The sequence below is a fragment of the Marmota monax genome, unplaced genomic scaffold (assembly GCF_021218885.2).
Source record: "Marmota monax isolate L192 unplaced genomic scaffold, Marmota_monax_Labrador192_F-V1.1 WCK01_AAM20220418_F8-fsc00065, whole genome shotgun sequence".
NCBI lineage: Eukaryota > Metazoa > Chordata > Mammalia > Rodentia > Sciuridae > Marmota > Marmota monax.
Window position 1 is genome coordinate 7,897,264 of NW_026694038.1, and position 24,274 is coordinate 7,921,537.

At 35.8% G+C, this 24,274-nt stretch overlaps 1 protein-coding gene across 6 annotated transcripts in view; it reads right to left on the reverse strand.

The window, feature by feature from the left end:
• Dnajc2 (DnaJ heat shock protein family (Hsp40) member C2) overlaps positions 1-24,274 on the reverse strand; it is a 30,617-nt gene that overhangs the window by 5,366 nt on the left and 977 nt on the right. Inside the window, exons 1-12 of one of the 6 annotated variants that reach the window (XM_046464130.1) lie at positions 23,659-23,952; positions 22,051-22,241; positions 17,513-17,588; positions 10,819-10,917; positions 9,403-9,544; positions 7,233-7,313; positions 6,290-6,355; positions 5,419-5,510; positions 5,211-5,332; positions 4,633-4,782; positions 1,535-1,623; positions 1,316-1,385 (exon numbers count right to left, since the gene is read on the reverse strand). In XM_046464130.1, coding sequence (XP_046320086.1) covers positions 1,316-1,385; positions 1,535-1,623; positions 4,633-4,782; positions 5,211-5,332; positions 5,419-5,510; positions 6,290-6,355; positions 7,233-7,313; positions 9,403-9,544; positions 10,819-10,917; positions 17,513-17,588; positions 22,051-22,241; positions 23,659-23,722 — 1,242 coding nt within the window. In that variant the 5' untranslated portion in view covers positions 23,723-23,952. Of the gene's footprint in view, positions 1-1,315; positions 1,386-1,534; positions 1,624-4,632; positions 4,783-5,210; positions 5,333-5,418; positions 5,511-6,289; positions 6,356-7,232; positions 7,314-9,402; positions 9,545-10,818; positions 10,918-12,752; positions 13,038-16,745; positions 16,796-17,512; positions 17,589-22,050; positions 22,242-23,658; positions 23,953-24,274 lie in introns of those variants that run through there. The other 5 variants (XM_046464132.2, XM_046464135.2, XM_046464131.2 and 2 more) reach the window with 5 other exon arrangements.

Genomic DNA, 24,274 nt, shown 5'->3' on the forward strand with positions numbered 1-24,274 from the left:
CATTTCACTCCTATCCACTCCATCCTGTCTAACTGCTTTACTTTTTGTGTCTCTGTCTGTTCTTTGTGCACTTCCTCACAGGTATTCCTCCACAGGTGTTCCTTTACAAAACGTGCATGAGACTTTTGTTGGCAGCTATCATGAAGCCATCTTTAATTCAGTTCTCTCATTCAATCCTTAGAACCAGTCATGAAGTCCCTGTAATTCTAATTTTGAAAAGCTTTTCCTGTTTCCCATCTTTCATAGTACAGATCCTTACTGATATAATTAAAACTAGTTATTTTCTATGTACCCGACGCATCCTACCCATAAATGCCAAATAATTAGTATAAAGTTGAATCTTCTGCAATTCAAAGGTTTTGCAGTAACAGAAACTGGTCACAATATTAAACAGAAAGTTATGGCTCTTCTCTTCATAACCAACCTCATTTTCCACTCCTCTTAACTTTCTACTCTTACCTCTATTTTACAATTTATGCTGTTTCTCAACCTTCCATTTTAGCACTGTCCTTCCTCCAAGGCTGGTTCAGACCTTTCACTGAGACTCTGACTATTCAGATGTGGACTTGCCCCTTCTCTCTGACATTTAGCATAGGTCCTCCATATTTTGATCCTTGAGGCTTTACTTTCAGAATAACTTTCTGAATCCCTTTGTGGCAGCAGTAGCATTAGGTGTTTCTCCAAGAATGCCTAGGCATACGCTTTATCTATAGAATACTAATACTTGTTGAACTGAATTTAACTTCTAGGCCTGATTCTTCATCTATAAAATGAAAGATATACTAGACAAAACAAAAATCTTTTGGTTCTAAATGTTATCCTCTGAAAATATTCAGGGAAATTAAAAATTTACTTTTTTAACATTATTTTATAAAAACTGGTGATTAAAGCATTAGACATGGTGGCACATGCCTGTAATTCCAGCAAATTTGGAAAGCTGAGGCAAGAGGATCACAAGTTTGAGGAAACTTATTGAGACCCTGTCTCCAAATAAAAAAATAAAAAGGACTGGGAATGTAGCTCAGTGGTGAAGCATCCCTGGGTTCAATACTCAGTATCAAAAACAAACAAAAAAAAAACTAGTGATTAATGTGCTAGATACCACAAATCTAACATTTTACTATTTCATTTAGTATGAAAAACATACTAAATCCAATTTAAATCAACAACAGCACTTTATATAAACAAAACAAAGTTGGGAGACAAAGAGAAATCAGATATTCTTTACCCTTAGTAACCTAGTATTAGGTGAAGAAGGGTGAGGTAAAATAATTAAATGCTTAATATAAGTAGAAATTACATGTTCTTCTATTACCTGTTTTTCCAGAGCAGCCTTTCCTACTTCTTTTGTAGATGATGTGAGTGTTTCATTCAAGCACTGTAAGCTAAAGAAAAAAGGAATGAGGACTTGTGGGTATAGCTCAGTGGTAGAACATGTGATGCATGAAGCTCTAGGTTCAATTCTCTAGCACCACATACAAAAAAGAAACTTTAAGTCCCAAAAAAGACTTCAATAGTTGTTCCATACATATACCTTGCTAGTTCAAGGCGATCACAAAGTTTTTCCACTTCTTCCATCATTTTAACCCGTTCTGCCTCATTGTCTGAAAAGTGATTCCAGGTCTAAAAACACAAACACAAACATTTTTATTTTCTATCTACTGATATAACACTGATGCAAATACAACATAAATATGATGATAAGCATAAACTTTTCAGGAGGTTCTTCATGTAGATGTATACAATGTCCTTGTGCCCATTACTGACTATATTCCCAGCATACTGTCCAGTGGTCTCCATTATTATTAGCTTACAAGAAAAGGCATTATGCCAAGTGTAGGCAGGGGAGTAAAACAGAAAAGGAGATGGTGAACAATACCTTCTGAATGTTATCAAGGTATAAGTGGACCTCAAAGAACCAATTAAAGTTAAAGAAATGTGTAGGCTGACTCAAATTAAAATCCTTTTTTCAGCTGCCTGTTCCCACATGTGCTTCACTGAGAAGTCTACTGAAAATGTGAAATTAAAGAAATATATAATAATATATCCTGCTAAGGGACAGGAGATAGTATCAAAAAATGATTAACGAAATATTAAGCTCAGAATTGAACACCATAATGTAACTGGATTATAGGAAGTAACTGGAAAATACTTTCCATGTTTAAACTGCTACTGACATACCTCCTATTCCTTACTTCTTCTTGCCCATTTGATCCATTTGATTTGGATCTCATCAAAGTCTCAATACTTCTTTTACTGCTGATATTTCTAAAAGCACTACTGATTTTTCTTCTAGCGATTTGATTACTTCTCAGGTTTCTCTTCCTTTATAGCAGTATCTCAAGGACTGGTGTTCACTAGGGTCCCAACTTCTACCTTCCTTACTCTATATTCTCTCCCAGAGTGATCTAATCTACTTGAACGGTTTCTAATGCCACAAGATGTGCATGAGTCTGTGTTGATCCTGCTTGTGAACTCTATAATATGATCTATATGCCCAGGGTCCCTTCATTTGGGTGTCCCAATAGTTTCAATGTGCCCTAAACTGGACTCATCATTTGCCTCCTCCTCTGTCTTCTATTTCAATTGATGCTATCACTACTCATCCAGTATACCATGCCAGAAACCAAGGTATCTATAAACTTTATTTCTCCCATGCTGCCCCCAATATACAATCAGTCCCAACAGTCAGTAACCTATTATACTTCCAAAATACTTCTCATTTACTTTTTCCCATTCCCACCATTTCTACCTTATTTCAAGCCACACCGATTGGAATGTACCAAAAATTCCTGATTAGTCTCTGTGCCTCTTATCTTCTCTGAACACTCTAACCAAAACCAACTCAGGATCAGATTTAAACTCTTTAGCAAGACATATTAAACAGCCCTTCAAACCTTGCTCCTCCTACATATTCAGGTGTTTCTCACTCAGTAAACCTCATTATCTCTGCATATCTGAATTCACTCAATATTCCTCAGTCTTTTATCTGGTGTACACACTGCTTTGCCTGGCTCAATGCTACTAAAGAGAAAGCCTTCCTTCACTACATTTTTGGTATCTTTTCATCCTAGTGCTCATGCTCATCTTGAAGTGTTCGAATTGCTTGTTTACTTGTCGTTTTCTATTACAAGGAATCAGTGGATTCCTTGAAGGCAAGGACTGTGTTATCATTATACCCACATTAATTAAAATTGCTTGGTACCCAGTATAATGCTCATCAGATACTTGATGACTGAATAAATTAACTCATGCTGGAAAGGAGAATAAAACAAAGTTACTAAATATCAGAATTTGTACCCTCACTTATGCAAAATCTCTTAAGAATTATTCACTTTCTAGTTGATATCTGGTCTTTTTTTTTTTTTCACGTTCTCATCATACGCTGAATGTGCCAATTATATGTGAATCATTTCACTCAACATTCACAACCCTATGACTAACTATTATGGTAACCTCCAGAGGGTCCCACAGGTGGTAAGTGATAGGTGGAGAATGACTTCAAACCCAGACAGCCTATCCTGAGTCCATGCTCTTTACCATTTTGATATACTGCATTCTCCTAAAAATAATCTTCCACCCAGGAAAACTGTGAATACTTCATTTTTTTTCTAAATTTTCCTAGTTTACTAAAATGCCTAAATAGACAAACCAGTACTTGTGTTTTCATTAATTCTCTTTCTAAATTTACTGATGGGGCTGGTTGATTTCTTTTTCTTTTTTCTTTTTTTTTTTTTGTGGTGCTGGGGATTGAACCCAGGGCCTTGTACATGCAAGACAAACACTCTACCAAGTGAGCTATTTCCCCAACCTGAGGGGCTGGTTAATTTCAATTGTGTTATTAACTGAATGTTTAGGATATTTTATACTAAACATACTAGTGTCTAAAGCCTTCTGGATGGTCATGTGAAAGATAACATGATTTTTCTATACATATTAAGCATTTACATATTTCTTGAATTTAACTACAGTGGTAGAGTACAGAATATTCTCTTGTAGCAATCTGTTGTAGCTTGGAATTTCATAAATATACTTATTTGACACAGTTTAATAAAGTACAATTTGCTCTCTGAATTTACCAATTTAAAAATGTAAGAATACCTCTTACACAAAATTACAATAAGAAATTTGGGTTTTTCTATCAATATGTTTAATAAAAATTGTATTTGAATGAAAATTACCAGTATTCACCCAAATGATATCCCTTTGTTTAGATAAAGATAAAAGTATTAACTTCCAAAGAAACTTTTTTTAAGATAAAAATTAACTTTGTTCATTAGGAAGCAACCAGCTAAAACCAAATTGTTGCACGTTCTCAGAAAATAATTTGGTTTCTCCAACAAACATGGCCATGTGGTGGGGAGAAGTGATGGTAGGTAGGTTGTGACAGAATTAGAGGGTGTTAAGAAATATAATTAGAAGTTACAATAACTGAAGGTTTTATAGTGACTTATTTAAATTCTAATTTGTTTAAATCAACTATTAAAAAAACACTGAGAAAATCAGATCTGAATTTGGATGAGGAATCAGAATAGAAAAAAATTAATCTAAAAACAAAATATAAGAAAAGAAATAATCTTTAAGCTTCATCAGCTGCCTGCTTTACTGGTGCCTGATGTCAGTCTGACATACCTTGCATGAGTTTCGAAGTTTTTGCCTCTCCTTTTTAATAGCTTTTTTCTGGATATCTTTTTCCTTCTTTGCCAATAACGCTTGCTGTCTAATTTCCTCCTCTTCTTTCTCCTTAGCCAACCGAGCCGCTTCTAATTCAGCTTGTCTTTGCTTTAAAAACGAAGAGCAAAATTGTTTTGATAATTAGAATTTCAAAATGCTCTGTAATGATTTTAAAATTCAATCTTTTAATTAGAAATTAACAAATTAATGGCTCATCAACTTATTGAAAATTGAAGGTTGAACTAGGAGGGAAAGCAAGCTACCAAAGTTCTACAAGCATTTATGAGGAAACAAAACAAACATGTTAGAAATCAGCGTAATATAAAGTCAGATTTATGACATAAATATTTATATGAGATTATGTTTTTGTTCAATAACTATTTGCTATTAAGGAAGATCTAACTATTGATTTTACCAACTTGTTAAGATTCAATTATAGTAGTACCCAATTTCCTGCTTCCAGATAATAGTTATTTTAACTAATTTTCAATGATTAACAAATATTTAAAGTCCAACATAATCAAATGTCACCTTACTTTTTCTTTAGCTTCTTGTTCCTTTCGTTTTGCTTCTGCTTTTGCTTTCTTTTCTGCTTCTTTCTTGGCTTTTTCTTCTTCCTTAAATTTTTTTATCCTTGGATCACAGCTATAGGCATTGTCTACCCCAAAAAAATTAGTGAATCTTTTAAATTCTAACATTTAAAGAACTTTAAACATCAGTTATAAAAACATTAATTATACTTACCAACTAATGTTCTTATTCTGTTCATTTCTTCTTTTTTTCTTTGTGCCCTTGTTGCTCTATTCTGCTTTTCAATCCATCTTCTCTCATCACGACTATATAATAGTAAATATTGGAAACAAATTATGACTGGAAAGAGTAATATTTTATAAATTTATATGTAATAATGTCTTACAAAATTAACAATGCTATATCACTACTAACATTGAAGTGTGCTTCTGTTTATTATCAATTTTGGTTAGTTTTCTTGGACATGCATGTCAAAAGAATTTTCCTCCGTACTCTGGGAAAAGTATAATAAAACCTAGGTTAAGCAACCGAAAGAAAAATTTGCTGAATTGAGGTATCTTGGCAATTTTGGGGCAAGGAGGGTAATCAGGGAATAAACCCAGAGGGATTTTACCACTCATTGAGCTACATCCCAAGCTCTTTTTATATTTTTAATGATAAGAAAGGGTCTCATTAAGTTGCACAGGGCCTAAATTGCTGAGCCTGGCCTTGAATTTGTGATAATCCTGCCTCAGGCTCCTGAGCTGCTGGGATTATAGGTGTGTGCCGCCCTCTTGGCAATTTCTTAAGCATAAGCCTAACCAGTTACTCTTTTGGCCCCATCTAGTTTAATTTATATAGAGGAATTTCAAAATACTGTGTCAGAGAAAATAATGACTGGAGAATGTAGCTCAGTGGTAAAGCACATGTGCAACATATACTCGGCCCTTCTTTCAATTTCCAGCACCAAGAGAAAATACACACACACACACAAATGCATATATTTGTATATGTGTGTGTGTATATACATATACACACACCTTATTTTTATATTATCACAGGTACCAAAGGAATATATTCCTTTATTAATGATGTGCATACCTACCATTCTGCCTTTTCTTTTTCTTCTTCGTCTAAATATGAAAATTCTCTCCAAGAGTCAAAATTATACCTAATATAGATAGAAAAAAAAATTAACACAGAATAACATTCCTTTTAAAATTAAGTTAGATACATATAATTTTAAAAAATAGTAATGGCAAGTAAATAAGTTAGTCTGAATGGTTCCTTCCCTCCCTTTGGTATTAAACCAATACTATGCTCAAGTCCTTAATGTCATCATCTTGTGTTAAATGACTCCACATTTAGTATGAAAATACATTCATCACGCTTAAGTTAAAAAAAAAAAAAAAAAGAAGTCACACCTCACTGTCCTTTTTCTTTCTTAGGTTTAAGTTTGTTTCTCTCTTGCCTAGGACTTGTTAAGTTTTCCCTGCCTTTACTCTCATTTTCTGTGAAGCCTTAAAGTAATGGTTATTAACCAGTAATGGTTATTTTATTTCTGAATGTATAGACAACTGAACTGGCAACTAAATCTTACATAATTTTTCCTACAGTGAATTTATGCTTCCATTATTTACTAAATATTTAGTAAGGAAACACAATACACAATAAAATGCGCTAAATATTGTTTACTGAAAATCAATAAACTTGGACACAAAGCAATGTCTTCCTCAAATGCACAAACACTTTTAATGGGAAAATTGCTAAGTGAAAATGTGTTAATTTTCATTGAATTCAAATGATTTTATTTTTTAACTGCTACAGTGTGCTTGTTACCTAGATCTCATTAATAGAAAACAAGCTAAGTAAAACACTCATAAAAGCCTGAATATCACAGAGAAGATATAAAACATGTGAAACCTTTATTCATTTTGGAACAGTGCTTTTTGTTCAGTAAGTCACCCATCCCTCAATTAATTTATAAAGCATCAAGTACTTATTGAATATTTTAAAAAAATGACAACTTCATAGAAGTATTTACTTACCAGAAAGAATAAAATGCATCTACATCTTCAAATGATGAATTCATATCACCAAGTTTAGGGACATTTTTTTTATTTGACCATCTGATATATTAAAAGAAAAATTTAACTGAAAAATTTTGCACAAAAGTTCTACCTATAGCCTAATTTATTAAAAACAACAAGGGCCTTTACTAATCCCTTTTAACCTCCCTCCCCTATAATCTCTGCAATTAAAAGATGAGAGTTGGAAGGTCAACAGTCTCATGACAAACAATGTAGGTGTGAAGAATGTGAGGGGAAGGGTGGATTAGAAGGTGGCAAGAGACAATGGAATAACTTTCAGGTTATCTTCAGTTCAAAAAAATTTAATGATTTTGTTGTAGTGCTGGTAACTGCATTTATGGCCTTGCACTCACCACTGAGATATATTCCCAGCCCCAAGATACAATGATATAGTAGCTGTCAGACAGGTTAGGAAAAAATGGCAACTAGCCTTTTTTCCCCAAGCTCACTTACTCCTTCCCCTAAATAGGTAGCACAGAAGCAACACTAATGTAAGGCCTGGCCTTTAAAATAAATGCTAATATTTACAGAAAGAACAAACTTTCATCCCTTATCATCACCACCTGTGCCTAAGAGCTAGACTTCTAGGCTTGGCATTTCACTCATCACCTCTGAAAAGGACTCTATGGCTGCTACTGACCCATGTTTTCTATTTTATTAAATCACTACACACAAAAATACTATATCCTAGCCAGGTACAGTGGCACATGCCTGTAATCCCAGCTCACAGGAAGTTCATAGATTGGAGGCTAGCCCAAGCAACTTAGTGAAAATAAAAAATAAAAAGGGCTGGGGATGTAATTTAGGGGTAGAATGTCCCTGTGTTCCATCTTTCCAGTACCACTAACAAAACAAAACAAAAAAAGCTATGTCTTTATATCACCTTCAGTACTGTTTTAAAATAAATGTGAGAAGACAGAGAGGAGCAACCAGTAGGCCGCATCACAAACTACTAAATAAGTGGTTCAGCTGGTTGCAGGTGCATGCCAGTAATCTCAGCGGCATGGGAGGCTGAGGCAGGAGGATTCCAAGTTCATAGCAAGCTGCAGCAATTCAGAGAGGTCCTACACAACTTAGCAAAACCCTGTCTCAAAATAAAACATTTCAAAAAGGCCGGAGATGTGGCTTAGTGATTAAGCGCCTCTGGTTCAACCCCCAGTACCAAAAAAAAAGGTTCAAAACTTTGGCTGCACAGTAGAATCACCAGAGAGGATTAAAAATTCCTACCGTTAATCAGCATCTCTCTGCAAGCAATAGTCAGTACAAAGTTTTTTTAAGCTCTCCAGATGAATCCAATGCACAGCCAAAACAGGCTTTGAGGGAACAAAAAATATAGAATACTGACACTATGCATACTATTATAAAAAACATTTTACTGAAATAAATTATGTATGCTTTAATCTTAAATGTAAATCATCCTTTGTCAGAGATGCCTTATGATAATCTTATATGGGGGGAAAAAAAAAAAGGATCAAGCTAGGTGTGGTGGCACATGCTGTCATCTCAATAATAGAGACTGAAGCAGGAGAATCACAAGTTTGAGGCCAGCCTCAGCAACTTAGTGAGATGACCTGGTCTCAAAATTAAAATAAAAAAGACTGTGCTGTGGGTGTGGCTCAGTAGTTAAGCACCCTTGGATTCAACTCCTGGTACCAAAAAAAGAAGAAGAAGAAAAAGGACCATAAGCCCTTTTCTTTCTTTTTTTTAACTCATAATGAGCCAAACAGTGTACCCATTGATAAAGAGGAAGTTAAAAAAAAAAAAAGTACTATCACCTAACTTTCAATATCACATTACATAAAGCCAGATATAACTTTTCAGCCAAAGGAAAATATCCCATAAACGATAAAGGAATTTCACTATGGAAAGGTAGAATTTTGTTTAGAGAACAAAATAAATGAGAATCTATCTATTCTATAGAATTTTCTATAGATATATATATCTATAGAAAATTCTATCTATAGATAAGTTTACCGGAAGGGCTCAATAAAAGATGAGGAGGACAAGACAATGGAAACAATTTTATAAATAAAACTAATATCAGGGGAAAATAGCAAAAAGCTGGAGGACTGCACAAAGCAAGCTAATAGAGGCTTTTATGATCAAAAGTGGAAATGCTTTAACTCACCTGGAATTCCTTTCAAACACTGGAGAAAACACTTCAAAGAAATTATCCTTTGCTTCACTTTTAGAAGGAACTGAGTTATCAAAAGTAGGATCTACACTGTTAAATGCTCGTCTTTTCACTGGATCAGATAACATTTCATAAGCTGAGGGGGAAAAAAGCAAGATTATAGAACTATTAAGTTTACCCCAGGAAAAAAAGCAAGATTATAGCACCATAAGTTTACCCTTTTTTTTTCTAAGAGAAAACAAATATCCCCCTCTTTTAAGTTATTAATTTCCATATTTAAAATTTTGGGGGGTGGGGAGGATTTAATTTAGGTAAGGACAGCTCTAGCACTTCTGGATATGAGTGGACGCAACTCCTTTAAGTACTTCTGATAGGAAAGTGACAAAAAAAATTTTAAACAGTAACTGAAAAAAGATGATGAATACTCTGGGGGAAAAGAAAATTAACTGATGGATCTCATGGCTGTAAAAGATGGAAGGCTCTTAGGTTTCTAGAGTAATGTGTAATATGAGTGGGCTAAGATGAAGAATTTTGAAAAATGCACATATAATTATTTAACATGTATCATCAAAATGTAAAATCACACTGGGCATGGTAGCGCACGCCTGTGATCCCAGTGGTTTGGGAGGCTGAGACAGGAGGATCCTGAGTTCAAAGCCAGCCTCAGTAAAAGTGAGGTGCTAAGCAACTCGAGGAGACCCTGTCTCTAAATAAAACACAAAAATGGGCTGGGATGTGACTCAGTGGTCAAGTGCCCCTGAGTTCAATCCCCGGTACCCACAAAAATAAAAAATAATAAAATCACATTTAGGAAACATTTAGAAATGGTGGTTACCTGTGTTAACTTGCTTAATGAGCATATTGCTATGTAAATTAGCAATAAATAATTATTGTATAATGATATAATTAGCTTAATTATTATTACTTTTTCCTAGTGCTAGGGATGGAACCCAGGGCCTCCTCACACATTCTAGGTAAGTGCTCTGCCACTTAGTTCACATCCAGCCCCCAATTTAAATTAGCAAAAGATCTAAGGAACAATTTACTCTCACAAAGAAACTGATAGGCAAAAGATCTTAGTAGTCTCATCATTAAATACAATGCTTGTATAAGCTTCAGGTAAGAGTCATCTGGGGATCCATTAAAATGCAGATTCTAATCAGTAGTTGCAGGGCCTGAGATGTTGCACTTCTAACAAGCTGCCAGGTGTTATTGCTGCTGGCTGGGGGAACCTCACTTTGTATAGTGAGGCTTTGGGGAAATAAATAAAAAATAACCTGGTATAATTAAAAGTATTTAAAGATATCATGTGATAGTAAATGAACTATATCACACATAGGAAACCCAATCCCAGCATTTATTAAATAAAAATTACTTTCAGAAATTTCCGACTGTAAAATATTTTCTTACCTTTAGTTATACAAGTGAAGTAATCGTTGTCTCCTTCTTTTATTGGTTCACCCGCTGCTTTCCGTTTGTCTGGGTGATGTTTTAAGACCATTGCTTTATCTACAAAATGAGTCAGATTTGTCACTTCAGGCATCAAAACCAAAAATAAGGATGAGCTAAATACAGACCATCTCCAAAATTGCAATGCTAATTTTAAAATCTTTCCTTCCAAGGTGAAATGCGTGCTTATTAAGTGTGAAAATTAAAGAGCAACTGAAACAATTATTTTAAGAAATCAGCCAAAGTGCCAGCACCCAAAGACAAATATATAATGTTTTTGTGTATTTATACATAGGTTATTTTTTCCCTTAAGGATATGCTTTAAAGAATTTAGGAGTGCTGAGGGGTGTAGTTCAGTGGTAGAGCCCTTGCTTATTAACAAGGCCCTGGGTTGAATCCCCAGCACTGCAAAAAAAAAAAAAAAAAAAACAAGAGAAAAGAAAAAATTAGGTGTGATCATACTGTATGTATAAAGTTATATTGTTTTTGTTTTAAGTTAATATTATATAATTTGCCTTTTTCCATTTTTCTTGTCAACTCTTCAAACTTCCCTTTTAGTGACTGTTTAGGACTGCATTTCAAATAGAATTGTCATAACGTAAGCACTTCTCTAGTGATGGAAATTGGAATTGTTTCTAATCTGAATCATCTTGAATATTACTATTTTTTCCACATTTAGGACTCTTTTTCTGAAGATAAATTTATACAGAAGTGAAATTAGTGAATAAAAATGTAGGAACAAGGTGCATTCCAAAAATTAAACTATTTCATTTTTTTATGTGTACATCCTTTCCACCATAATCTTAACTAGCACAGGGTCTAAAAAATTTATCACTAGAGATATAAAATATCACTGATATAAAATTATCACTGGTGCTCAAAATTTTTTGTTCGTACCTTTCATCTATCTATAGATAGAAGGGTTATCTGTTTTTATCCTTAGTTTGTGTCACTTTACAATAAGATATTAGCTATTGAGCATTTGTGAGCCAGGCCTATTTATCTCAATAACTATGAGAAAAGCATTATTTGTTTCTTCATTTCACAGATGAGAAAAATGAGACACAGAGAAGTTAAGCAACCACAATCTTTGCAACCTGCACAAAGTTCTGGCCAAGTCAGGCTCTGATCCAAGCAGCCTATGAATCCTCAGCCTATGTGCATGCTGCAACTCTTTACATTCAATATCTGTTGCTAATGTTTTCCCCCAAATGGTGTTGTTCGTTTTTTAAAATTCATTTTTATTTATACAATTACTTATCATTTCCTCTATAGCTTTTTCCAGTATTTATAATTCTTCTAGTATCACAAATGTTTCCTATGCTTAGATTTAAAAACAATGAATCCCTTAAATCTTTTCTGGAATTCAATAGTCAAAGAGGTATTAAAATTTTGTCATTTCTTAAAATCCTAATATAATCAATAATACTTCCCTTTTCCACTGATTTGTAATGTTTCCTTTATCACAGCAAATTTTATAAGGGCTTGTTTTGATTGCTCATTATTGCCCCAGGATTGTCCTGAAAATGACTATAGCTATCTAATATATTTGATGGTAACTGCCAAAAAATATAGGTTTGCTACATTTTAACTTATTTATTTTTTGGTGTTACAAATATGATTTATTCATAGTTTCTTTTGAGCTCTCTTTGCTAAGTTTTCATACTTGGGCTGCATTAATTTCACAAAATGAATTGTTCCATGCTAGGGGTGTAGCTCACAGGCAAAGCACATGCTTAGTACAAGTGAGGCCCTGGGTTCAACCCCTGGCACAGGAAAAAAGAAAAAAAAAATAAATAAAAGGAAGAACAAAATGAACTGTTCCAAAACAGTTTATGTTCAGCATGAGCATTTTCAATTCCTTTAACATATGAAATATTCACCTGAAAAATTACCTGGGCCTAAAAATGGTTTTTAGAAGATAATTCTTTGGTAACTTTAAAAATTTCTTCTTCAGTTTTTACTGAAATTTTCAAATTCACTGCATATAAGAGTAGTTTCAATTAAAAGTATCTTCTATAATGGTTTTCATCCTTTGTATATTTCACTATTTGATTTGTTTTTTTCTTCTTTATAAAACCCATTTTGGAATATTGTTTTATCTCTTCTATTTCCTTCCTCCATCTTCCTTAGTGTTGTTCTCTTAAACAATGAATTGAAAGTCTACTTTATTTTTTCCCCTGTTTTAAAGAAAGTAACATAATAGGTTAAGGCAATGAACTTGCTATGGTACAATTCTAGTTGCCGTTCCTTTAAGTTTTGACAGGCAACAGTCTTAATCTTACTTTTGCATTCATAAATACAATTTTAATTTTTCTAGGCCCCCAAATATTTTAAAATTTCCCAGTGATTGTTTCTCTGGTTTGTTTTGCATCTTATTCATCCGGTTAAGATAAAATTTTAAAAAATACATTTTAAGAGCAAAATGTTCAGATATTAAGTATTCAATTTAATGAGTTAACAACTGTATATACACATGCAACTACAGTTACAACCAAAAGAAATGTACACCATTTCCATTACCCAGAGTTCCCTTGTACCCCTTTCCAGGTGACTCCCATCCCCTACCAACTAAGGCAACCACTTTTTGATTTATATCACCACAGATTACTTTTATATGTTCTTGAACTTCATATAAATGAAACCTATAGTATGCTATTGTGTCTGTCTTCTCCTGCTCAACACCATGTTTTGAAACTCTTGAGTATACTGGTAATGTTATTTTTTAATCCCTGAGTAGGATTCTATGTTCTAAGAGCAGTTTGCTTATCCATTTTCCTGTTGGTGAACATTAGGGTGGTTTCCTATTTATGAACATTTTGAATAAGGCTGCTATGAACATTTGTGTGGAAATTTTTTACTCATTTTTACAAGGGTTCAGAAGTGTGACATATACATTTGTTTTCCTGAAGTCCAAGATCTTCCTTCTAGTTAGGTAGTCATTTCTCTACTAGCACTGGAAAACAGGCATTTTAAAATTCTAGCTGGTTCAAGCAGAACAGAAATTTATTAAATGTTATTAGGTAGTTCACAGAACTTTTTCTTTTAAATATTTATTTTTTAGTTGTAGTTGGACACAATACCTTTATTTTATTTATTTTTATGTGGTGCTGAGGATGGAATTCAGGGACTCTCACATGCAAGGCAAGAGCTCTACTGCTGAGCCACAATCCCAGCCCAGTTCACAGAACTTTCATGATAACCAAATTATCATGTTTGGAAGCTCATGACTCAATTTTTACTGGAAAGTTCAGAAACATGTTTATCCCACCACTGATGGGCACAATCACTGTGCCCCACAACTGCTGATAATGAGCACAAGCTATGACCCCTGTCATGTAGCCAGTGAAAGCCTTAAGTTTCACTATGCAGTGCTCTTCCCCCCTTGCCAGCAAATGGATTCCTGCAGCACAGCCTGTTGTTCTCCTTTGACTCTGAAGTGTGTGATGATTAGTGAAACCTAAGTCATTTGTCTATATATTCTGAATCTCAAGCCATACATATTTTTAAAAATTAGGTTAAGCTTTCTAATTTGTAGTTGTTTCTTATTTCTTCTTTAGGGACATCTTGCATTTCGTTATTCTTTTCATCTGAATCTTGGGAACATTCTTTAAAGTTGTCCCTGACTTTACTGTATTTTCTAATTATACATCAGCAATTTTTTGTAATTTTATATTCTGCTCTCATGTTTTTAGTTTTCATGCAGCCTCTACTTATTTCTCCCTAATCTCCCTCTGCAATGCTGACCTCACTGTAATACAGCATCTTCGTATTTCATTGACAACAGACACTTCTTGGGTTTTCTTTTAAACCTCAGGATAAAGTCTGAAAGATAGCTTACTTTTTTTTTTTTTTGTAAAAAGGATCAAGTTTGTCTCTTTTTAGGCTGCACTATTTTTTCCAACACTGATTTTTCTGCCTGATCATCTTTAGTCACCCATGTGTATTAGAGGCTTCTACATTCCTACTTATAAAACTGTCCCTAGGAGGGACTGAAGATATTACCCAATTTAAGAAAATAATGTAAAGAGAGCCAAAAGACTGGCCAACTTGAAAAAAAAAAAAAAAAAAAAGTAATCTGGGAACAGCTGTTATACATTTACTGAAATTTCAGTCAGGCACATTGCCTATAATCTCAGTGACTAGGGAGGCTGAGACAGGAGACTTGCAAGACCCTGTTTCAATATAAAAAATAAAAAGAGCTGGGGGATGTAACTCAGTGATAGAGCACTCATGGGTTCAATCCCCAATACTGCAGTAAGGAAGGGAAAAATAAATAAGTAATTTCAGGTTTTCTTTTCCCTTCCCTCCCCCATGAAAAACAAGTTTCTCAGGTATTCTGAGGCTACACCAGTAAAGGGGCTTTTATTGTATGATCACATTGGTACTATTAAAAAAAGCATTTAGGGCTGGGGATGTGGCTCAAGCGGTAGAGCGCTCGCCTGGCATGCGTGGGGCACTGGGTTCGACCCTCAGCACCACATAAAAATAAAATAAAGATGTTGTGTCCACCAAAAACTAAAAATAAATATTTTTTAAAAAGCATTTAAATATATTTTTATTTTTAAAAAGCTTGAAAGTTTTTAGTTTAAAATATCACAAATAAATCTGGAATATCCAAATTATCTGATTATTCAAACAAATGAAACCTGTAATATGCTATTGTATCTGGCTTCTCTTGCTCAACATCATGTTTTAAAAATATTATAAAACCTACACACCATTTGCCAATGTGTACCTCAAGAACAAAATTACATAATTTATTTTGTACTGGGCATTGAACCAATACCACTGAGCCTCATCCCCACCCATGTTTTTATATTTTATTTAGAGACACAGTCTTGCTCAGTTGCTTAGGGCCTCACTAAGTGCTGAGGCTGGCTTTGAACTTGTGATCCTCCTGCCTCACCCTTCTGAGCCACTGGGATTACAGGCATGTTACAGGTATGCACCACCATGCCCAGCTACACGCAATTTAAATACTACCGTTTGTAATATGATCTAAGAACGCAAAAGATCTTACGTATTATTATGCTTATACTATAATAATCATGAATTTGCAAACACTAACTGCATTTTCACTTTTTGACTAGACTTTCAGAAAGCAGTAAGTAGCAACGGTCTATTTTATACTTCTCTAGTTAACAGAACTATTTAAACTGTTTAGTTTGAACTATATAGCTTATAGAGGTAGGGAAAATGACACTCTCCTTCTGAATAAATACTGATATTCAACCAGGGCGGTGTGGAATAAATTACAGTTCCTTTCTTATGGTTAACAATCTGCACAGGTGTTGTAAGACTTCCACTACAGAATACTCAAAAATTAATTTCTACTTTGTCAAGAAAAAGTGTGGCCTTAACAAAAATAAAATGAATATTTCTTTATAATTTTTGCTCATTTTTTATCCTTTAGAGAAAGACAAAAGAATTCCTTCATTTTAAAATGGCAAATATTTTCATAGTTCAAAAATAACTTCTAATTTTTTTTACAAATTTGTGTGCGTCATGACATATGCAGTACTTATATGCTATTTTTATAGTAAGACTCTGCAAATACTTTCCCATGGTAATTCCTGGCATTTATGTATATTGCAATAACTATTTGTATACACTAACATATGTTCTGTCTAAAATCATGCCAGCCTTTTAAGAAATCCAGTAATAAGTATAAAATAATCTGATAAATCCCTTCACTACTAAAAAGCATTTGTGATTTTCCTAAATAAAAGCATTAATGGGAAAAATTAAGTTTATCTACTAAACTAAGTCTCAACCAGCATTTTTCAACGTAAGTTCTTGTTTAGCCATGTTCATCCAAGCACAGTACTTTCTCTTCTTGGCTGGACTTGACTCCCTATTCCTTTTCCAAATGGCCACAATCTTACCTCCTCTGACCTCAATATCCATTCTCTACAGTGGAGGGCAGAACATTCTCCTAAGATAAAACACAGAAAACTAATCACCTTCACCTTTTTCATTAAACTTCACTAATCAAGGTGTTTAAGGAATTATGTCCACAGAAATGAAAAGAACAGGACATTTAGGCACATTAAAGGATGGTGTCTTTCTAAGGTATATGAAGTCTCAGTTCCCAACATTTTCCTCCCCCGATATTTAATCTTGCGAAGTAAAATAATAACAAAGCACTGGACTCTTGGGCAGAGGAAAGGGTGATATTGACAAAGGTATGACCTAAAATCACTAAATAATATTGAAAAACCAAAGAAACAAAGCAGGGCCCCCACTAAATACAGCTGCCCATACTTCCAAAGAGAGGTAAAATATTTTTAATAGCTTGCTATTGGAGTATTCTTTATCCTGCCTGCCCCCCACACTTCTTTCTCTCTGTCTCTCCTTCCCTCCCTCCCTCCCACTCACTCTCTCTCTCTCTCTCTCACACACACACACACACACACACATGCACACACCCAAACTGATTTTTTATCCCTAATGAGAAAGTCCATACATCATTAATTTTTTTCTGGTTATGAAGGCAAAGGAGACCTTGGTCTTACATTTTATATTGCTATGACAATTACTACACATATTGTTAAATGTAGAGTTATGGCAACAGATTATGACCCTACATATTTTTCAAAATAACATTTCCTATAACAAATATATAATTACTTCAAAATAACTAAGTACTTACGAGCTGCTTTGATCTGTCTCTGTGTAGCTTTGTATCTTACATGGCCAAGTCCAAGCACTGCATAATGATCTTGGTTCTGACAAGACACAAGAGAGTCAAGTTTGAAACGGAGTGATATATCCTATCCCTTATATTATGGTACCCTAAAACAGTATTTCCCACAGAGAAACTTTCATGGCAGGAGTCCAGTGAGAAGTTCTGAATAAAATAGGATCTCTGGTCATGTAAGTTTCAGAAATGTGAATTACTGTATAGCCTTCTTGATAATTTGTACGCACATAAGCCTAATAAGGGCTCCAAAAAGTCCTCCAATTACAAAAAGGAAAACAAACACAAAGAGGCCCGTAACACCTAGCATTTTCTAAAATTACTTGAAAGTACACTTTTCTCTCTCAACATCTATTAATACCCTGTAGCCCTCTGAAATCAAGGTACATCTAGGAATATTTCAGAACCAAAGGGAGCATTACAGTAGCTCCTCTGGTTGGGTCAGTGGACAATGACAGCACAAAATGAGGAACCATGTGGAGTAAAGAAGGTAGGCTGAGTAAAAATCAAACTAAGGGAAAAGGTGTCTGTGGATAGGAAGTACCTGTTTTCATTTCTCCTTTGGTTAACATCTAGTGAATTTATAAGCTGAGGTAGCAACTAGAATGAGGGCTCCTTACAGAACTCAAATTGTGCATTCCGTCTTGGAGAATGAAGACAGCTATCAGGTGAAGAGGAAGAGGAGTTGAGGGCACACAACATTGGAGAAAAAAGTCAAATAGGACTGACTAGTTTTCCTTCAAATTCAAGATACGAACATCACATGGATAGATCCTTTATTATGTCTGGAAATCAGTTCACTCTTCTACTTCCTAGCTATTTCAAACATTCTGTCCTTCCCTCATACTTCACACACCTTTCTCCATCCCCAAGCTGACAGTCGTGACTGCTGCTTAACTAAAAAGTGAAGCTATCCCAAACTAAATTAGATGTATAATAGGGTTTTTTTGTATATCAATTATACCTGAAAAAAAAACATTAAAAATTAGTATCATCCTACTTAAATGTCAGAATCTACCAACCTCCTTGCACTTGGACATGTTCTCCTTCCCTACTTTCACAATTGAGAAAGCCTTTCCTGTCATGATGAATTATTTCAGCTTCCTTTGTTTTGAAATCCATCCTAAGCTTCTCAGGTTAGCATCTTTCACCTTCTTCTAAATTTCAAGTGGATTGTTTTCATCAATACATAAGATGCCATTGTCTCTCATCCTTAAAAACCCTTCTGAGGCCATCCTTCCCCAAAGTTCTGCTTGTCAGTTAAGCTTCTTGAGAAAGCTGTTCACACCACATTCTTATCCTCTTGCATTCATTTTTCAACTTCAATCTAGTCTGCTTTGACCATTCTCACCACAGGTGCTGAGATTTGTTTCCATAGGTATTTTCACTCTCACTTGACTTCAACTTCCATTGGCTGTCCTTGAAACATTGTCTCTTTTAAGAGTTAATGTGAATCCATTCTCCACATTCCCCTCCACCTTCCAGCAGACATTTTTAGTCACCTTTACTGGCTTCCTGAAGACTTTCAAAGATCAGTTTTGGGGTTTATCTCTCACGTTGTATAAAATGTGCAAACAAGGCCTCTGGGGGATTTTATCCAACGTGATGATATAATACCTAACACTCGGTACATGCTGAAGACCCCCAACTAACTCTAGTACAGACCTCCCTTCTGATGGCCAGAGGTATAGAGCAACTCCCTCTCTCTAACCTCCTGGCCTATGACCCTCTATTGGTGTTCTAGTTCACTGAAAATGCTGAGGCTTTTCTCACTTCAAGGCCTCCTAAGTTTTTCTCCCTGCCTGGCATATTCTCCTTGTACCTACCCCATTCTTATGCTTTAGGTCTCAGCTTAAATGAGACCTGCATTTCGACTTGGTTGTTGTTTCCTCCAAAGTTCCTGAAAATGACCAGGCCTTAAAATGCTCTAATGGCTTTCCACTGACCACTACTCCTTGCCCTTCCCTCTGTCACAGCAAGTTGCCTTCTTTCAGTTTCTTCTTTCTGCCTTTGCATAAACTCTCTACATGCAATAATATTCTCTTACATCTTTGCAAATCATTCATGTTTTGTCTTAAATGTCAACTCATAGTCCTTTCCCATCTACTCAATCTAAATTAGTCACCTAGACAGTTTATTCATATCACCCTATTCTAATTCTTTGCCTGGAGCTTATTGGACACATGTTCTGCATTATTTTTTGTCTGCTCAATGGAACATAAACTATGTGGAAGCAACAATGCTGTCTTGTATGGCATAATATCCTTGGTACCTATAATAGTGTTTGACAAGCAGCAGAGGCTTGATTCATACTTGATGAATAAAAATAATGAATTGAACACTGAATCAACCATTACTATGTTCTGATGTCATTTACTTCTTATGTCATTTCTATACCTAAGACTTTTTTTTAACTTCGACATTCCCCTATTTTATCTTCTCCTGACCTTGCCTTCACCCCAAGTTACTATCTTCTCTTTCTTTACAATCCAGCAATGACAGTATTTCATACCTACATCTCTACATCATCATTCCCTGATCACTCCTCAACCCACCAAGAAATTTGTTTTCAGTCCTTTTACCAGAATAGCTTTCAATGAAGCCATGTATACTTGTTTTCTCAAATTCAATGACCTTTCATCATTTCATGTTCTGTGAGCGACCCCTCTCTGAAGCAGTTGACACTGATGAATGTTTTTTCCTTCTTGAGACTTCTTCCTCCCTTAGTTTCTAGAAGAGTATAGTGCCTAAAATTCAACAAATCTTTGTTGAACTAATACATTTCTTTTATTTCCCTATTTTTTTTCAATCCTCCTTAGTATCCTTTGCTGTTCCTTTTCTTCCTACCCCTTCAAATAACCATGTTCTTCAATGTTCAGTCCTTTTCTTTTGAAATTGATGACAGGAGAGTCAGCTAACAGTTTCTGAGTGCTTACTTGCTTTTCTCTTGAGGGTTTTATTCACATGCTTTACCCCATTTAATCCTCAAAACAACCTAAGACACAGGAATCTTATTGTCCACAATTTGTTTAGCATTTATCATGTGCCAAGCGCTAAATGCCTTATATGTATCATTTCATTAATCCCCATTACAACCTTGAAGCTGTTAATAATCTTAACTGTTTTAACAAGGAAAATGAGACATTGAGATGTCCAATAAATTTCCCAAGGTCTCAGTGCACAGAGTGATGGAAACAGACTCGAATTCAGGCACTCTAATTCCACAACATACACATATAATACCTGTTTGTCTATATTCTTCTCCACAACTGATGTCATTCAATTTCTCACAGCCTCAACTACCACCCTGTGCCAATGAGTTCAAATGTCTTTGGCTCTAGTATCTCTTTGGGGTCACAGACCATCTATATCAATGTGGTTATTAGAGCTTCCCCCCCCCCCCCCGCCCCCGGAAGTACTGGATTGAATTCAGGGATCCTTTACCAATGAGCTTTACATCCCCAGCTTTTAAAATTCTGAAACAGGGTCTTGCTAAGGTGCAGAAGCTGGCTTTGGACTTATAATCCTCCTGCCTCAGCCTGCTGCATTGCTGGGATTACAAGTGGTTCCACCATGCCTGGCTAGAACCTCCTTTTTTTTTTTTTGGAACCGGGGGTTGAACCCAGGGCCTTGCAAATGCAATGCAGACACTTTGCCACTGAGCTACATCCCAGCCCCTAGAACCTCAATTTTTGACAAAGCTAAATTTGGATACAGGTAACAGTCTCTACAAAATTCCTCATCCTACAGCTTAGTGTTGGTTACTGACTCCAGCAGGTCACTTAAGTCAGAATGCTGAAAACTTTCTGAATACCTCCCCTTCTCTTGTACCATACAAGTAAGGTCACCAAGGCCTGGCAATTATGTCTTCAAAATAAATAAATAAAATCTGTTTCTTCTTGTTCGAAATCCAGCCACAATTTTAGTTCATCTCCTTATTCACAGGCTTGGATTACTGCACCAGCCCTATCTCAGTAAATTATTCATTCCTCCCTCTAGGTCTGTCCCCACTTTCAAGCACTTTTCTGGAAAATCATTTTTCTACAATTAGCTTAGAAACTTGATGACTTCCTACTGTCCTGAAAATAAAATTTTAACTCCTTCTTCAGCATATCATAAAAAGGATACAACAGAGTTTGGTCTAGAGTACATTTTAGGCCTAATTCCTCACAACCATCCCTATGTATCCCACTTGACTCATTTTTAATCCTCTACAGTGGAACATGTTCTTTCTCCTTTATATCTATACCTATCTAGTTTTCTTTGATTCACTAACTGCCACTCATCCTTTGAAGACAGCTTAAAAATAATCTTTCCTGTGAAAGCTTTCTGGATTTCTACTATGGCTAGTGCTATCCCAATTCTGGGCTTAACAATCAAAAAGGGCTCAATTATGCTTATTTTGTACCACTTAAAAACATGGATGGAAAATCATGGGAATATTGCCTATGTCAATATGCACTGACTGAGAAAAAGATTTGATTAAATACCTTCCAGTCTTTTGGATCAAGTGTTTTCAGCATGGGAAATTCTTCCAGCTGCAATTCCTCATCTTCTGATTCCTCTGATAACTCTTTCTTATCCTCCAGTTCCTGAAAAGAGGCAGAAGCATTTCTGGTTCTCCTCTTAACAAAAGCTTCAAACCATCTTCCCACAGGTTCAACTTGACAGAGTGCAGAGGCTGTGATTGAAATTGGTAAGAGAGGCTTCAATGTATTACATGAAACAAGTCTGTTTCAGGGCAATATATTTTCTTAGGAAGATTAAAACAGTGATGCCATTAGAATATAATTTTAAAATCACCAACTATAAAAATAATTGCAGTCATCCTATTTACATGAGGGGTAGCAAGAAATTATCATTTCTAGTATCTACAGAGTATTCCATCAAAGTTGTCCAGATAACTAAAAAAACATAAAACCATTCAATAATGTCCATAATAAACCAATACTTTTCTGTGGATAAAAGACTGGTAGGGAACAGGAAGAAATGTTGCAAATTGCTTTACTTTTATACCAATAATGGAAATGAAGCAATACATAATGATAAACTGTCACTAGGAATTAACCTCCAAAAAAAAAAATCAACTCAAACTATCTCAATTATTAAAATCTTGAATTAAAATAGCTCCTAATAATTTTAAGGATTCACTAGCAAGATTGTTCCTAAAGATAATTTTACAAGCAGCTGATGGGGACTTACTAATGCTGCTGTGCTGTTAGATAACCTTGGGATCTAAACTCAGAAGCTATGAGCTTTAGTCTAGGTTTGACAGTGTATCTTGAAATGATTCAGAGAGGTCTTCAACTATAAAATGGGAACAATACGTAGGTCATTTAGTTCCTAGAAACATTGAGAACGCATAAAAGAACTCTGCAAACTACACTGCTGTAAGAAAAGCATTGTATATCTGTATATTGGTAACTGAAAAATAGCAATTTGGGTCAGGGAAGGGGGATAAAAAGACTCAAAACCACATTTAACAAGCACCAATGAAAGTGGCAACGGGAATTTGAAACCCGAGACTTCCACAACTTTCCTAAGCTATAAATCAGAATCTACAGCAGCAGAACAAGTTTCACTTGTTATGACTGCCTTTAAAGTCTATCTCCGCCAACCTTTCCAGCAGCCCAAGGAGGGGTCTTTTAATACTTTAGAGCAGTGTCTGAGTTCTGACGTTTAAACTACAAAGCCGGAGCAAACGTACAGGAGAAAAAAAGTGTTAAGGCTTTGTACAATCCCAGACACGTGGGGTGTTTGCAGCTGGTAGTCTCTTCGCCGAAAGCAAGGAGATGCTTATGGGTATCTTTCTGGGGTACTGGAGAGTTCGGTCCCGAAGTGTTCAGAAGGATCCATGAGTCAGCAGCCCCAAGAAAAGAAAACAACCTTAGGGGCAGAAAGATGCCCGCAAGCCGCTCAGTCTTCCAATCTAGAGCAGGATTACTTTAAAGCAGGGAGCAAAAGGGCACTTGTGACTGCCCCACAGAACCGGGAGCTAAACGCCGGGGTCAAGGGTAGAGAAATTACAAGATTGCGAGAGGGAAAACTGAGGTAGGGGCGGCTGAAGCGGGACGGACCCGGAGTTGGTGGGCACGTACCAGAGGTCAGAGCGTGGGTGATGGCGGTGCCCTGGCCGTCCGCGGCGCTCGGCAGGAGCAGCATGATGGCGCTAGGGCTAGCCCTGCGGGCGCAGCGGCTCACGTCCCCGGCGGAAGGCCCTCTGCGTTCCCTCCAGCTCTACCTCCCCGTCCGAGCCTGGCGCCTAGGCTCTACGACGCTCAGGAACCGGCGCGTGGACACAAGCAGCAAGCACTTCCGGGATGGGTCTTTCGTGGTGTGGACGCCAATCCCACCCCCACCCATCCGCGCCAACGTGTGCTGCAACCTAGTTCCTCTACCCACTCAGATCCGGCTGGAGACCAAGGCGCACGAAAGAACGGTTCCTAGACTTATTAGTACCCATGTAGAAAGGATTATTTTTACAAGCCGTAGAAAATAACTTTTAAAAGTTATTTGCATATGTTTCTCTCTCTCTCTCTCTCGCTCTCTCTCTCTCTCTCACACACACACACAGTAAAAACAGCTACTTCTAGATTGTAATTTTCAAGATCCTTCTTTATGTATTAGCCTGAACCTAACCACTGATTTATTTTTATTTTTTACCAGTAGCTCTACTTGTACAAATACATACACTTATGTACGTATACCTGTGAT